This window comes from Notolepis coatsorum (genome assembly GCF_963971535.1).
Source record: "Notolepis coatsorum genome assembly, chromosome: 11".
NCBI lineage: Eukaryota > Metazoa > Chordata > Actinopteri > Aulopiformes > Paralepididae > Notolepis > Notolepis coatsorum.
The window spans coordinates 89,586,635-89,603,734 of record NC_140175.1 but is presented as its reverse complement, the minus strand read 5'-3'; the positions used below and the strand labels follow the sequence as shown (position 1 = coordinate 89,603,734).

The 17,100-nt window shown below is 42.8% G+C and overlaps 1 protein-coding gene across 1 annotated transcript; it reads right to left on the bottom strand.

Moving 5' to 3' along the window:
* Positions 1-1,750: 1,750 nt before the first annotated feature.
* Positions 1,751-15,265, bottom strand: oacyl (O-acyltransferase like; the record flags this gene model as incomplete). The annotated part of the gene is made up of 15 exons (XM_084324992.1): positions 1,751-1,886; positions 2,892-3,034; positions 3,393-3,579; positions 4,434-4,557; positions 6,505-6,615; positions 6,956-7,035; positions 7,374-7,539; positions 8,208-8,309; positions 8,443-8,545; positions 10,893-11,069; positions 11,377-11,618; positions 12,732-12,867; positions 13,772-13,850; positions 14,104-14,237; positions 15,100-15,265. The coding sequence occupies 15 exons, from the start codon at positions 15,263-15,265 to the stop codon at positions 1,782-1,784; spliced, it is 2,055 nt and encodes a 684-aa protein (XP_084181118.1). The 3' UTR covers positions 1,751-1,781.
* Positions 15,266-17,100: the final 1,835 nt, after the last annotated feature.

The following is a 17,100-nucleotide window of genomic DNA, read 5'->3' as shown; positions in this document are numbered from 1 at the left end:
CAGCACGTGTTGCACGCCATATGATATTTTCAGTCAATTTCTCCTTGTATTCAAATATGCTGCACTAGGTATTGTAAAACAATTCAGCATCTGCAACTGATGGTTTTCAATATTGAATAATATGTTGAAGCACTGTTGTGCGTTTAGTTTGCGATGCATTTTATTCATTATAACCATGAAAATAATACAATGTTAGGTGTTGCCGTGATTATCTTGTTCACAGATAGGAATGTAGCCAGGAGGGGTCCTTTGTACATCAGTAAACCTGGACAGACAGAAGTCAGAGACCATGATGTATCATTCACATTCATTTTCCCAAATGTACAGGATGTGTCAGATGCGTGTGCGAAAGTTCCCAGCACTACGCTGGGTTTTACATAGGCTACTAGTATAGCAAAACATTTCATATTGTTTCAGTATTTTCAACTGTTGGTGTGGTTGATATGTCTATTGTTGACATGTCTTATTTGTACATGGAAGTTTTGCTTCGTTCACACAATAAAGATGCTGTTTGTGAAAAAATAATGTATCATATCTGGACTGATTCACAGTGCCCCAGGTAGCGATCCACTGTACCCCGTTACTGGGGCACAGTGGATCAAATATATTTTTACATTCAACCCCATCTCAGCATCTCATATTTGGCAGTTGGCAGGATATGATAGACATGTTTTATAGAGAACATATTCTGCTATCAATTCCACAATAGACCAGAACCATGCTGTCATCAAGCCAGGAAAAATGCTGAAATATAAGATTTCTGATCCACTGTGCCCCGGTCTCCCCTGTAGAGGGAACAGTACGTTCCCAGTATGTTCCTTTGGCTTGTGGCTCAAAGTTCCATGTGGATATTCTTGCTTCCAAGCTGTGACAGAAAATTGGCCTCCTGGACAGAAATAGATCCAGCTTTCCTGTGATTAGCAGAAAGAGGATTGTTGAAGCCCTTTTTCTTTATACATTTTGGACTCTGGTGATGTGACTTATAGACATGCTGCAGCTTCAACGCTTAAACCTCTGGACTCTGTCTATCATTCTGCCTCATATTTATCACTGGTGACAGATATGATACCCACCATTGTGTCCTTTATGAAAAGATTGGATGGCGTTCTCTGGTTGAAAGGCGTAACTATCATTGGTATTTGTTTATTTCTAAAGCCCTTATTGGTAAACCTCCCTCTTACATCACAAACACTGTTGGAATGGAATCTTGGAACCTATTCTACACGTTCAAATGACTGGTTGGTTCCAGTTTGCTCTGAACTAGGAAAAACTGCTTTTTCCTTTGATGCTTCCAACACCTGGAATGCCCTCCAACTGACTCTGAAGCTGAAGGTTCTTCCTTCTTTTGCTACATTTAGAAGTAGCTGACGACTCTCAGTGTGACGACTTGTAACTGTCTTAGTTTATTTTTACATATTTTACTTATTACATATTGTGTATGATAAATTGCTGATAAACTATATCTTGTTTTGTAAGCTCGTCGTCGCTGTAAATGAGGGTAACCTCAGTGTCTTACGAGTTGAAATAAAGGTTTGAAATGAAAAATGTGTTATTATTTTTTTGATTAACCTTTATTTACTGCCACACAACAACCGGTTAACCCTTTCACTACCACACGACAGAAGGCGTGTGGCAGTGAAAGGGTTAAGGGGATAGGAGAGAGTTATTAATTCACTTCCCCAGCCCAGATTTTTTCCTGCCGGTCCAGGGGATCGAACCCGCTTCACAAACCCGCTTCTCTAACAGGCCACCACTGCCCCCCGCTGTTGATTGTGAAGTGTTTATCTGCTGCTTGCTCGCAGCAGGAGGTACGGTTTCTCCACCAGCACCGTCAGAAGGTATCCCACCCCCAGCGTCAGCACCAGGTGGCCCAGGAACAGGTACATCTGGAGAAGAGGAAAAGACAGTCAGATCAGACACCTGAAGTATATGTCACATCTTGTTTAAAATATGTAAATAAAGTACTTATCGACCACAGACAAAAGGTACATATTGTATGTTATGTTATAGCCATAAGTAATGTATTGACGGAAATATACAATTTGTACGTATTACAAATACGATTTTTTTTGTTTAACCTTTAACTTTTCTGATAGCCTCGCCCCAACCCTAACCCTAACCACACTGTTACCTTAAACTAACCCTAACCCTAACCACACTGTTACCTTAAACTAACCCTAACCCTAACCACACTGTTACCTTAAACTAACCCTAACCCTGACCTTGACATTAACCATAACCCTAACTTTCTATCTTAACCATAACCGTTAAAAGTTGAAACAAATAATCTTCATAGTAATGCTGTGTTTGTATCAGGGTGGGTGGGTGGTTTAGTCTAGTGGTGAGAGCAACAATAATTGTTGGTTCCACTCCAGGTTGCTGTGATTTGTTTTGGACTTTTGCCGATAAAGCGTATATATATTTCTTATACAATATGTACTTTACTATGAATATATTACTAATGGCTATAACATAACATAGATATACCTTTTTTCCTGTGGTCGATGCACATAATGGAACATTCATTGTATGGAAACCACAGACATACAGTTTTGTGTTTTGCTTTGAGTTAAGTACAGTACTAATGCTTGTAATTATTGTGAACTCGGGAAGTTTAGCTTTTTTTATTTTTATTTATTTTTTTATCTTTTGACTGCCATGTGTTGAGCCAACATGTCAACTTTTCAGGAATGAAGATAAACAACCACATTTTCAGGTTAATAACTGTATTTCTTACACCAAGAATTGTGATTTTGAACGTGTTTCATGACGCTCAGGGACAACTCGCTCACAACATGTAGATGACAATGTAGACCTTCACCTCGAGTAAGAACACGAAAATCACCAACATTCAATGCTTTTACCCCATGGCAGCGACATGAAACACTCACAAAGTTGATGTCTGTGTAGTGGACGGGTGTCTCCTGCTTGCCGTTGTACAGGATGATGAGGACGGGGTGGATCAGGTAGCAGGCGAAGCTGATGTTGGAGAGAGGTGCCCACAGGCCGAGAGACAGCAGGCTGTTGATGAAACCTAGAGAGAGAGAGAGAGAGCGAGAGACAGAGAGAGAGAGAAAGAGGGAAAGAAAGAAAGAAAGAAAGAAAGAAAGAAAGAAAGAAAGAAAGAAAGAAAGAAAGAAAGAAAGAAAGATGTAGATTAGTGTGTGGGGGATTGTTGGATTGTTGTATGTAGACAGTACAAGAATTCTAGACAGTTACCAGGTGTTTTAGTGTCACACAGGTACATTTAAAATCTAAGTGTGTGTGTGTGTGCGTGTGTGTGTGTGTGTGTGTGTGTGTGTGTGTGTGTGTGTGTGTGTGTGTGTGTGTAGGTGTGTGTGTGTGTGTGTGTGTGTGTGTGTGTGTGGGACTGTGAAATGCTCTTGGTTCACCTCCATATCCCTCCTCACAGGCCAGTATGATCCAGGCCACTGCCAGGGCCCAGATGGTTCTGTGGAGCCCCTGGTACAAGGCATGGGGGGCCGAGGGCTGGGGTGGGACCTCCCGTAGGGTGTAGGCCAATCCGACCACCGCAGCCATGCCTGACAGACAGAAGAACCAACCCAGCACTGCCTGCCACTGGACAAACAGCCAAGACAGAACAGGAGATGACAGACATAACAGCAGATGGCAATCTAGTTACTGAATGAGCTTGCCTGAGCAAACAGTTATTTCACAATGGTTCAAAATGCTCGGGTGTGACAATATACTGTGTGTATAATGAAGATTGTTGTAATAAAATAATCTGTGTGCACTGATAAACCATGTGCGTCATATCCAGGGCCGTTTATAGCTTTTTGGGGGCCCTATGCAAAATGTTGTTTGGGGGCCCCTATTTTGTGAAACTATGGTGGGGTATTCCAAACCCTTTAAAGTGGGCAATCAATCTGGTGCACTTTAAGAGGAAAAGAGGCTAGATCCGTGAAAAACTCGTTTTGTTCTCACAAATTAAAATCAAACATCTCAAGTTGACCCCAGCAATGACAGAAAGTTGTATTATAATAAATAGGAAACACTGGGGCTCCCCTACATCAGGAATCTCCTGAAAACGTACAGGATTTACTGAATCTGCATTATAACATCTCCCAAATGAGATAACATAAATGAGACAGATGCTGCATTTTCCTTAAATTTCTGACTTATAATATTGAAATTTAAATGGAACTATTTAAGATAAAGTTAAATAAAAACTGGTCAGTAAGCTACTTATGTTTTTTTTTTGTTTTTTTATAAAGAAATGCCCACTTGCGGTCATAAGCAGTAGCCTATCGGTTAAATTTTTTAAGCTGATGATTTGTTACATCCTACAGAATATATATATATACAGTATACAGTGTATTGAGTGTAAAAAATAAATAAAAAAAGGGGGCCCTATGCAACTGCATAGTCTGCATATGGCAAGAAACGGCCCTGGTCATAGCGGTCATTCTTACCCGGTGTTTTAGGAGCTGCTCTTTCCTGGTGGTCATGTAGATCCCTGCCAGGACCCCGATTAGGTACGGCCCATATCTGGTGTAGGGTTTATTATAGTAATACTGGAAATAGCTCTCATAGGTTCTGAAACAAACAGATACACATATGCTCATACTCTCAGACGAAACTATTCCAGTAATGACCATATCACCATGAAAGCTTTGTCAACACAATAGTCACATTTGAGGATGTTCTTGAAATATTATTTGATGAATTTTCAAGCTGCAAACTATTTTCTGAAATAGATATAGGCTATATATAGTGTGGTAGAGAAAATATCTGTTACCGATAGCAACAAATGGTTTAACACATTCGGCGCCAGACCCGAGATATCCCGGGTTAACTCGCCATGTGTTGGGCGCCAGACCCGAGATATCTCGGGTTTTGGTTGTTTCTTTTATTCGATATTTTTATTCATTTCAAGCACACAGACCTCTGGGTTACCATAGGGAATCATTCTGAGATCGCCAGAGTGCAATACCGGCCGCATCCTGCTAGGTGGCAGTATCGCCCACCATTTGAAACCCTCCTTCACACCGGGTGTTACACTTAAATCCCTCCGGGTGCCATATTCTGGGTCAGGAGAGTCTAGCGGTTCAGCTGATCACATTGAAACGCGTCCAATGACCCTCCATGCATGTGTGTGCCGGATTATGTCGAGGACACGATGGACACCAATACTGGAAATCGCGATCAGACAATTGGAATATTCTTTTTGGAATACCCCCGATCAAAGGTAAGGACTATCTGACCGTCAATTCCAGCTTGATCGTACAATGTTTTCATATCGATCCAGCTGATCAGCGTGTGTGGTGTTCAAGACGAATGCCGTTACTGGCCATCAAAGCATAATAAAACGACCCCCCCCCCCCCTTTCATGCATTCATGATGAAACATAATACCCATTATATACATTTGATTTGGAAATAGTAGCGTGTCCAGGCAAGAAACGCCAACGCTTATAGTAGAATTCACGATCACTCCTAAACTATACAATATTCACCACAGGATAACGTGCGAACGTATACATGCATTTTTTTTCTTTTTTGCATCTTGGACAGAAGATAGTTACTGTCAAATGACCATAGTATTGTATCCATAGCTATAATATAGAATATAGATATAGCTCTGCAAACTTCGTCACACACAGTGTAAATAGGCTCTAGATAGCTGGCGCTCTAGCTACAAGGATAAGGCTATTCCCTGGCAGTCAATGTGTTAAAGCATTACAAAAGCTTTATGACTGCGCGCTCCAATTCTACATTTGTATAAAATAAAAAAGAATAATAATAATAAATCAAAATAAATAAAGTTTACTTTCTTTATTGTTTCAAATCCTAGTTTGTTATGATAGAAATCATGGCAGGCTAGTCTCAGTGTGGTGGACTGGTGGACAGGAAGGTGTAGGAGGGTTAGGCTTATAAGGCAACTAAAAGAAGGAAGGGTCATCACCCTTGGAAGTGGAAACTTTCAGTTCAGCCAACTTTGAGTTGAATGGGACCAGCCATCTCCTCGTTTATGACCTGTCATTTAAACAGGTTATTACCTCGGATGTCACAGTCATCAGCAATGTGTTGCATTGTTCACTAGCTGACGTTTTATATATTATTTGATGTATATTTCCTCAAATAGCTTGTATATTTCGCTTCTCCATGCATCTACCATATAGGCTTCAATACTAGAGGCACCAAGCAGAGGATAGAACGCTGGTGTTCTGATGTAATGTAAAGCTTTTATAGCTTCCTTGGGGTTAGTCTCACAGTGTGGTGGACAGACAGGGAGGTGGAGGACGGAGGAGGGTTAGGGTTAGTCTCACAGTGTGCTGGACAGACAGGGAGGTGGAGGAGGGTTAGGGTTAGTCTCACAGTGTGGTCGACAGGGAGGTGGAGGAGGGTTAGTCTCACAGTGTGGTGGACAGGGAGGTGGAGGAGGGTTAGTCTCACAGTGTGGTGGACAGGGAGGTGGAGGAGGGTTAGTCCCACAGTGTGGTGGACAGACAGGGAGGTGGAGGAGGGTTAGGGTTAGTCTCACAGTGTGGTGGGCTGGTGGACAGGAAGCTGTAGGAGGGCAGTGATCAGGGCACCGGCCAAACTGGACATCAGTAGGAGGCCTGCTGTCACCACCACCATGATACCTCTGTTCCTGAGAGAGAGAGAGAAAGAGAGAGAGGTGGCAGAGAGACAGACAGATGTGTGGAGATGGGACATTGGAGTTGTTAGAGATGGGACATAAGATGGGACATTGGGAGTTGTTAGAGATGGGACATAAGATGGGACATTGGGAGTTGTTAGAGATGGGACATAAGATGGGACATTGGAGTTGTTAGAGGTGGACATTGGAGTTGTTAGAGCATAAATGTGTTGTATGATGTCTTCACTGGTGTTTGTTTTGGCCTTGACATTTGGGTGACGCAATTTGACATACGTTTGATAAAACTAAACGATGAGTCATTCAGCAGAATACAAATATAAAAAAGTCTTACAGTCTGTAAAGGAAGATGATCAAAGGAGTGGTTGCGTAGAACTGGAAATCTAAGGACAGGTACCATGTCCAGGGAGCACACTGTCACAAGAACACATAGAATACAACACTAGTCATTCAATTGCAGTTGTATTTTAGCTTATTGGTTATTGAGAGAAGAGAATAGAAGAAGAGAAGAGAAGAGAAGAGAAGAGAAGAGAAGAGAAGAGAAGAGAAGAGAAGAGAAGAGAAGAGAAGAGAAGAGAAGAGAAGAGAAGAGAAGAGAAGAGGGGATATGGCAAAACAGAGCAGGACAGGACATAATAGAACAGAAACAGAACAGAACAGAACAGAACAGAACAGAACAGAACAGAACAGAACAGAACAGAACAGAACAGAACAGAACAGAGTAAAGCATTTAGTTTGGTGTCTGGACTCACTATGTCAGTGATGGTGAAGAGGTTGTTGACCAGCACTAGGTTGGACCACCAGTACTTCTTACAGTTCATCACCTCGTCCTCAGCTATGAACCAGAAGGCTCCTCTCTGGACCACTGAGAAGAAGCCGATGGCCAGACACACGATGAAGAGGTGCAACGGTTGGATCCTGAGAAAGATGAGGATGATGGAGGTAGTGGTGATGGTGATGATGATTATGTGGATGATGATGATGATGGTGTGGATGATGATGATGATGATGATGATGATGGTGGTGTGGATGATGATGATGATGTGGATGATGATGATGGTGTGGATGATGATGATGAGGATGATGATGATGATGTGGATGATGATGATGGTGTGGATGATGATGGAGGTAGTGGTGATGGTGATGATGATTATGTGGATGATGATGATGATGATGATGATGATGATGGTGTGGATGATGATGATGATGATGATGGTGGTGTGGATGATGATGATGATGATGATGTGGATGATGATGATGTGGATGATGATGATAGTGTGGATGATGATGATGTGGATGATGATGATGATGTGGATGATGATGATGATGTGGATGATGATGATGATGATGGTGTGGATGATGTGGATGATGATGATAATGTGGATGATGATGATGTGGATGATGAAGATGATGATGATGATGGTGGTGTGTGGATGATGATGATGGTGTGGATGATGTGAGGATGGTGAGAATAATGATGATTGAATTCATATATATATATATATATTCTTGTGTTATGAGAGAGTTGAGTATAATCCGGCTCTGTTAATGAATATAAAAGTTAGTTTGATTGATTGACGTCTGACCTTTTGAACCTCTTGAAGAGGAAGTTGGCCACCAGACTGGGGCTTAGCTTATCTTCAGACCTGTGGATGGAGCCAAGCAAGGACCTGGCACTCAGCAGACCCCTGCAATACACAACTAATTAGACAATACACCTGCCTTTTGAAATTACCTTTGTTATTGTGATATTTCCATGAATGTATACAAAATGAAAAAATAAACCTGTTCATTAGGTCAGTTTAACACACATGTCCTCACCCCAGGAGAAGGAAGGTGTCCACAGCCAGGTAGACCGGCCCACTGAAGCCCAACACATACAGAGGGTTGTCCTCCACACTCTGCTTCCACACTTTGGCATTGTCTAAAATAAACACAGACCGTAGAGTGGACTGGTAAGTGCAAGTGACTGGCTGGCTGACAGGCTGACTGGCTGACAGGCTGACCACTTAGCATAGCATAACAGTCCTCTCCAAGCCTTCCCAGAGAACAGTCGCATATCTCTCTCTCTCCCGGACCTCCAAGGCCACCCCCACAGCTGCCTTCTCGTCTCCTCCAGAAGCTGTCTGGCTGCCGTGTGGATTCTCGTCTTTCATCGCCACTAACTCCCTGAAGCCGTCCTGTCGTGTTGACTCAAGCTTTTTCAACAGAATCAACTCAACTTCCTAATCAACCGCGATATGGATCTAATAAGCTGGTCATTTGCAGTGATAGATCGCATATTTTCTACGAGGAAGCAGGATGCGGCTGATCCGCTATGTCCACTCGGGAGTTTCCAGTCGGGCTTTACGATAGATACTTGAAGATGTGTATCTACTAATATTCATGATGATCGGAATGGGCGCGATCAGCATATGGCAATAGCCAGGATCGAAAGCAACCAGATGGAACTTTATAAAAGGCTCGCTGTCTACCAATCTGAAGAACAATGGAGCTCAAAGGCCATGTTGGAGAGCATTGCGGTCTACCACTCTGACGAACAATCGAGCTCAAAGGCCATTCTGGAGAGACTCGTTGTCTACCACTCAGATGAACAATCGAGGTCAAAGGCCATTCTGGACATCGCGCAGGAAATTACGGTTGTGATATATCGTGATTAAACTAAATTGAAGCAGCATTTGAGCAGCAAATTGGTCACTGCTGCCTGCTGCACCCCCCCCCCCCCCCCCCCCCCCCCCTTCTCCGTCTGCTGCAGAGAGTGAAAGCAACAAGGTCAAGTCGGGAGTAAGGGCTGTACATGGCGTACCAGGGACGAATCCTCCCGGAGAAAAGCAGGGCTGTCTGGAGAAGATAAGATTGGTAGCGGTCCCCCCCCCCCCCCCCCCCCATCCCTACACCCAATTCCCTCTCCCACGCAAGTGCTGGAGGGGTGCCAAAGTGACTGTCTCATTGCCAAAATCCCACCCCCTATGATGGCAACGGTAGTCATCTCCCAACTCCTCCCCCTCCGGTCCTAGCTGACGGCAACTGTAGTCAGAGTCAAGTCCGGAAATTCTCTCCGTCCCCCCTCCCCCCCACCACCCCCTCCCCTCGGGGTGCTCTGAGACACACAGACTCACGGCTAGTTTAACATGTCTCAACAAATGCGCATGTTTGTATTAATTAAGGATTGTGCCATTATTGCTATTCAAATGTAATAATTGTGAATGATTTTCTGTAATGAGTTGTATGTGTATGTATTAAGCATCCTTGACTTCCAGGGACAACGATGTAAATAAGTCATTGGCTTTTTCGTTCCTATCCTTGACAAAAGCTAAAATATTACAGTATAGGCTAGTAGGAGTATAGTAATATAGTATATAGCAGCTTAACATAGAATAATAATATATTAAAATAACAGTATACATATAAAATAATATTGTATAATACTGTATACCAATATAATATAGTCTAGTATAATATAGTATGTAGTATGATTTAGTTATAGTATAATACAATTAAAATAATACAATTATATAGTATAATAGTATAGTATATAGAAGTATAATATAGAATAATACATCATATAATAGAACAGTGTACTATAAATATCTAGATTAATGTTTGTGTGTGTGTATAAATGAATCTCAGTAAATGCAATTTAACTGATAGATACACAACATTTATTTATTTATGTTAATTTAATTGTGTTGATGTTTTCATTTCTGCAAAATAAGTATGTACATTTTGTTTGGTAAACATTGCGCTATGAACAGTCTATCAGTGTACTGTATGTGTGTAGGGGCAGGTACAATAAGAGTTTTCTTCTTCCTGTTCCTTTCGGCCATGGAATTTAGTGGAGCATATTAAGTGAACTATATGTACTGAAGACACTGTTGGACTGTAACAATTCCATGTATGAATAAATAAAAAAATTAAGTGATTATCCGGGTGCTTTTAGAGGCTCAGTGGCCTCGTGGGTAGAGTGTCCACCCTGAGTTCGGGAGGCTGGGAGTTCAAGCCCCGGCCGAGTCATACCAAAGACTATTTAAAAAATGGTACCCATAGCCTCCCTGCTTGACACTCAGCATCAAGGGTTGGTTTGGGGGGGAAGTCCTTGCGACATACTAGCGTCATGTCCAAGGGGTGTACTTGTACATCAAGCTGCCTCACGCTACGGAAACAAGAGATAGGCTCCTGCCCCATGTGCTGTTACGGCTCGAGAACCATTGGTTCTCAAAGGCAACTTCTTCTTCTCTTCTTTAGAGTTTTAAGCAGACGCTCTGTCTCACCCAGGGTGCTCCACGCACTGAGCTGGACGGTGTGTCCGCAGATGATCCAGAGGAGGCTGAGGATGCGGATGCCATTCAGGGAGGAGTAACTCGCTCCTGGGCCAACCGAGGCCCTGCTGAGGACCCCCAGGCTGGAGGTCTGGAGGGAGAACGCCTGGAGACACCGGTACACACTGCCTGGAGGGACACGCGGTGATACGGGTGTGAGGGAGGGTTGTGCACCATGAATGCTGCACTTTACTGTCTGCTGTCTCATAATAGGTCTCTTATATTTGTATACATTATATTTGTATCTAGGTATTTTTAAGTGTCTTATGATGATGATTTATATAGTTTTTTATTGATTGCCCTGTACTGTCTCTGATTGACAGACAATTTCGTTGTATATATGCCTCGCTCATTATACAATGACAATAAACTAAACTGATAGGTGGATGGATGGACGGACGGACGGACGGACGGAAAAAGGGTTAAGCTATTTTACCACTCTCCTCCTCTGGGCTTCTGTGGTCCATCATCTCAGTCAGCTGTTGAATAGTGTCGCTGTTGTTGTTGTTCCCTCCACTAGGGGCACCGTTGGGCATCATAGTCCCGTACAGGTTAGAGTTGGTGTTCAGAGAAGATGACTCTACTCCTGGACTCACCTCCCTGCGGCGCTGCCACCTAATTATGGCCACAAATAGGGTAGCGGCAAGCGGGACCGCCACCATAACACAACACACAAATCTGAGGGAGAGAGAGAGAGAGAGAGAGAGATAGAGAGTTGAGTTTATTAGGATCCCCATTAGCTGTTGCATGACAGCAACTAGTCTTCCTGAGGTCCACACAAAACATAAAACATTACATTCGACAAGACTTTTACAGAACAGTAAATAAAAAATAAAAAACCAATTTCCGAAGTCCATTTTCCTTCAAGCATTGACTTTCATATCTTCCATCATATACCACTTATTTTCTGATTTTCATTTAATTGGAAAGAAAATAATAGTAATAACAATGATAATAAAATAAGAATAAAGTACTTATATCTGCATTTTTACAGATGCCAGCCTTCAATTCTCTTAACTACCTGAAATGAAAATAAAATAGAATGAATCGCACTGATGAGGGCTCGCTCACGTGTGTGTGTGTGTGTGTGTGTGTGTGTGTGTGTGCTGCTGTGTCACAATCTTGGGGTTTCTAGATGCCTTTTGAAACTTGATTTTGTTTTTTCTTTAGAGATGTGATCTACTGTAGCAATTTGTTCCATTCAGTCATGGCTCTATACAGCACTTTTCGCTGCATTGACCCTGTTTTTGCTTTAGGGACTTGATAACACCCTCTTGTTGAGTTGAGAACACATGCAGATAGATAGAGGGGCACCAGGGGTAATGGTATATGGGTGAAACACATAGTACATCACAACCACAGACGATGGTCTTTTGCAGTGAGCATTATACTATAATATTATGTATTATTTTCTGTTTTAACCTTAAAAAAAATGAAAATAGATAAAATAAAATAGAAATCCTGCACTCTGAAAATGCACCAATCCAATGAAATGTGATAAACAGGCAAGAAAGAGACACTGTAGGATTGGGACAAGATGAGATCAGATAAGACATTCCTTTATTGATCCCCTTGGGGAAATTCGGGCATCATAGCAGCATGGGGGAGGGGAGGTACAGGTATGGGCAGGGTAATAGTAGAAAGACATAAATATAGGCAATATAATTAACTCTGAATATAAAAATACGAGAAAATAAACAGTGTAAACAAGGATGCAGATGAGGGTCTCAAGAGGTCAGTGTGTACAAGGGGGGGGGGGGGGACACCCTTGGAATCACACCCTGAACTCACAGACAGGTGACGGCAGAGAGGTCAGGAGTGGCGGTGTTGGACACACAGTGTGTCACGATGACGCCCTGACTGGACCCGGGGACCAAGATGGGAGGTAACGGAGGGATGAGGGACGTGTGACCTTTCTGGAATGCGTCTAGGAAACAATTAAACAAGCACATCATTCCTGATGAGTGGCAATCTGTTGTGGGAAACCATCTACTCCAGCCCTCCCTTTGCTGTCTTGCTATGTGATTTAAAGCAACACGCTACCATTATGGCAAATGCGCTTACCGTGGGGCGGCTTTGGCTCAGGGGTAAAGCGGGTCGTCCAATGATCGAAGGGTTGGTGGTTCGAATCCCGCTCAAGCCCATGTCCATCCCATTGCCGTTGTGTCCTTGGGCAAGACACTTAACCTACTTGCCTCGTATGAATGTGTATGCATGTGAATGAATGTTGGTGGTGGTCGGAGGGGCCGTAGGCGATGATTATTCGCCACACTTCCGTGAGTCTGCCTCAGGGCAGCTCTGGCTGTAATTGTAGCTTACCACCGGTATGACTGTGTATGAACGAATAATGGACTCTGTGAAGCGCTCTGGGTGTCATGAAGAGCGCTATATAAATCCAAGCCATTATTATTATTACCGTCTTCTCCAGAATCAGACAAGAAAGTAGTCCGTATCGGCTTCCATTAATTTGTGCTAAGCTAGGCTAGCTTGCAGCCGGATAGCTTCCTACTGGAGGCACAGAGAGGAAATTGGTATCAATCTTCTTGTCTGACCCTGGAGAAGACGGTAAGCACATTTCTCATAATGTTGACATGTTCCTTTAACTCTGGTATTGTAATAGACATGATCGATTAATAGACAAATTATTATGAACAGTGCAAAATGCACAAATCGTCACTGTGTGACAACGGGCGGATAGAAGGACCAACCAGGTGATCAACTGACAGATCAACACCAGCTGCTGCTAAACGCCACAGTCACATACGGTACATTGGGTGCCAACCGGGGCGATCGTATCAAATCACAGAAGATACAGAATCAAAGCCACTGACCATAAATCACCAGCGTCTGCACCTCCTTCTCCCCGCAGGAGTCAGGAACACACATGCCCACAAAGTACTGGACTGGTTCCTGGTCAGAACATCATCATCATCATCATCAGAGAATATAGTCATCATCTTAACTTAAACAGAGTCATAATAGGAATGACGAAGCTACAAATACAATATAGACTGTGTTGAGTGCTGCTTTCTCCTCCACCACAGGCAACAGTCATGGTGAGTCTTGTAGAGTCTTACATTCCTTGGTCAGTAGTATACAGTCAAATTAAGTGATTTTTTTTGTACATGTTCTTTTTGACTGTTTTAACTCTTTGTCTCCTCACCTGCTTGAGGAACACCTGGCAGTACTGTCCAGAGAAGGCGGGGCCTCGCACTGACAGACACTCCTGCAGCGAGCCGGGCCTGTTCACGTTGCCCCCCTCCACACCACTGCCTATCTTCCCGAAGGCATCGTACACTGAGGACACACACACACACACACACACACACACACACACACACACACACACACACACACACACACACACACACACACACACACACACACACACACACACACACACACACACACACACACACACACACACACACACACACACACACACACACACACACACACACACACACACACACACACACACACACACACACACACACACACACACACACACACACACACACACACACACACACACACACACACACACACACACACACACACACACACACACACACACACACACACACACACACACACACACACACACACACACACACACACACACACACACACACACACACACACACACACACACACACACACACACACACACACACACACACACACACACACACACACACACGACTTGGAATGGAATAGTAACTATCTCCCTGCAAAAATATGAAACAAACATTGACTTGCACCAAAGCTTTGTGTTTGTCAAGTGTTCCAATAATGAACGTCTCTCAAGCCAGTTGCACCAGAGGACTGACGAGCGACATTAGTGCATTATGAGAACGTGTTCTCGGATTTACCATTTCAACAAAGACATTAACCCTTTCACTACCACACTACCAAAGGGTTAACCCTTTCACTGCGACAATGCAGACGGTTAACCCTTTCACTGCCACACGACAAAGGGTTGACCCTTTCACAACCACACTACAGAAGGTTAACCCTTTCACTACCACAGGGTTAAAAGCCCATCTGAGCTTTTTCATACCCGCCCAAGAACGCTAAAGTCATGATAATAAACCAGTCTAGTTTAAACAAGCATAGACCTTGAAAAGCCCATCTTTGGAAAGCCAACAACACTCACTCAGGGCAGCATATTGCCTCGGCCTGTCCTGGTCCATCTCCCACAGGAAGGCCTGGGTGTCCCGCATGCATCTCTCAGACACATTGGAGCCCTGGGTTCGTCCCACCGCTACCAGGACACTAGACACAGTGAACCACAGTGCAGTGGCAGCCCACCCTAGGGCCATCTTGAAGAGGTAGAGTACATCTTTCTGTTGCACAGGACCTTTAAATAACACAGGAGGGGACACGTCATCATCGCCAAGGTAGGGTAGGATGTCCGCTCCCGTAGTCTGCCATGACGGATCGCTGTGGTAATTGGAGATTCACACACACCTGTCTTTCAGCGCCAGGTGGGGTTCTGATTTGGTTGCAATTATCCTCTAATAGAACGCACCACTGTCTGCTATAGGAGACAGCAATATGCTGCACTGGGTCCAACATCAGGTTTATCGTCATCTGTAACCTGGTTATACAATAATTCTATCGTCACCATGCATCTGCCAGTTACACCCTTTGTTACCTACCATTATAGAATTCCGCCCTGGATCTTTTTAGTATTTTGGGCTGTAAAATTGTCAAAGAATGTCCTAGGACCTAGGAGTAAGTGCTTTTGCCCTTTTTTCCTTTGTTACTTCATCTTCATCAATACCTCCGTTGTTCAACATACATGTATGTGTAAGAACAGTTTAAGTGGAATAGCAGTTATTTTTGTATTTCTTATGTGCAAATTTCCTAGATTAGTTCTTGTTTTATCTTGGGGTCTCCTGATTCTTTGTGTTTTGATTCTAATTGTTTATATTTGTTTTCCAGATTCTTGAGTCCCTCCTATTTTGCCCTTCTTAATGAATGCTGATTTTGCTATAATCTTCCCTGTCATTACTGCCTTGCAGGCGTCCCATAGTACAATCGGACCCACCTCTCCATTGTCATTCTCTGTCATATACTTCAATTTTGGATTGCTATTTTTTCATCTACATCATTTCATTGAGCTGTTTGTACTACCTTGTACAATGTGCTTTGGCAATATTACTGTACTTCAACATGGTCATTCCAATAAAGCCTATTTGAATTAAACTTTCAATAACTAAATGAATGTGTGCAAAACGGTATAGCCTTGGGATATGTGTGAGATTATGTGCAAAATAAATCAGTTGTTTTTCCGGTGAAGTGCCCCCACCACGGTGTCCTTTATGAAAAGGTTGGATGGCCTTCTTCTCTGGTTGAAAGGTGTAACTATCATTGGTATTTGTTTATTTTTAAAGCCCTTATTGGTAAACATCCCTCTTACATCACAACACTGTTGGAATGGAATCTTGGAACCTATTCTACACGTTCAAATGACTGGTTGGTTCTTAAGGTTCCTCCAGTTTGCTCTGAACCAGGAAAAACTGCTTTTTTCTTTGATGCTTCCAACACCTGGAATGCCCTCCAACTGACTCTGAAGGTTCTTCCTTCTTTTGCTGCATTTAAAAGTACTATCTCCAACCACTGTGTCGACTTTTTTTTATTGTTTATTCTTATTCATTGTGGCTATATGTATGAATTTGCTGATAAACTGTCTTGTTTTGTAAGCTCGTTGTCACTGTAAATGAGGGTGTCTTACAAGTTGAAATAAAGTTTAAAAATTTAATTAAATATGAGACTATAAGAGCTCAATGGCTTCTCAAAATGGTCTCCAATAAGGATCTTTGTTGCTCCTTAGGCACCTTTAGGATAATAATTCAGATATCAGTGAAAACAAAGTGAATCTAAATGAGAAACTCTCTTCTTTCTCCTGATATTGAAAAGAGCCACCAATAAGCAGCAAGTTTTCTGTGTATACATCAGGTCTTGAGGGTCAGAAGACTTGTTGACAACCTGCAAAACCATGTCAACTTTCAAGTACAAACGTAAAGATTACCCAAAATAGGAGAGACGAGACTTTCTGAGAGATTTCATCCATGGCCCTGGGCTGTATTGTATGTTAAATGAACATGCCAACATTATGGGAAATGCGCTTACCGTCTTCGCCAGAGTCAGA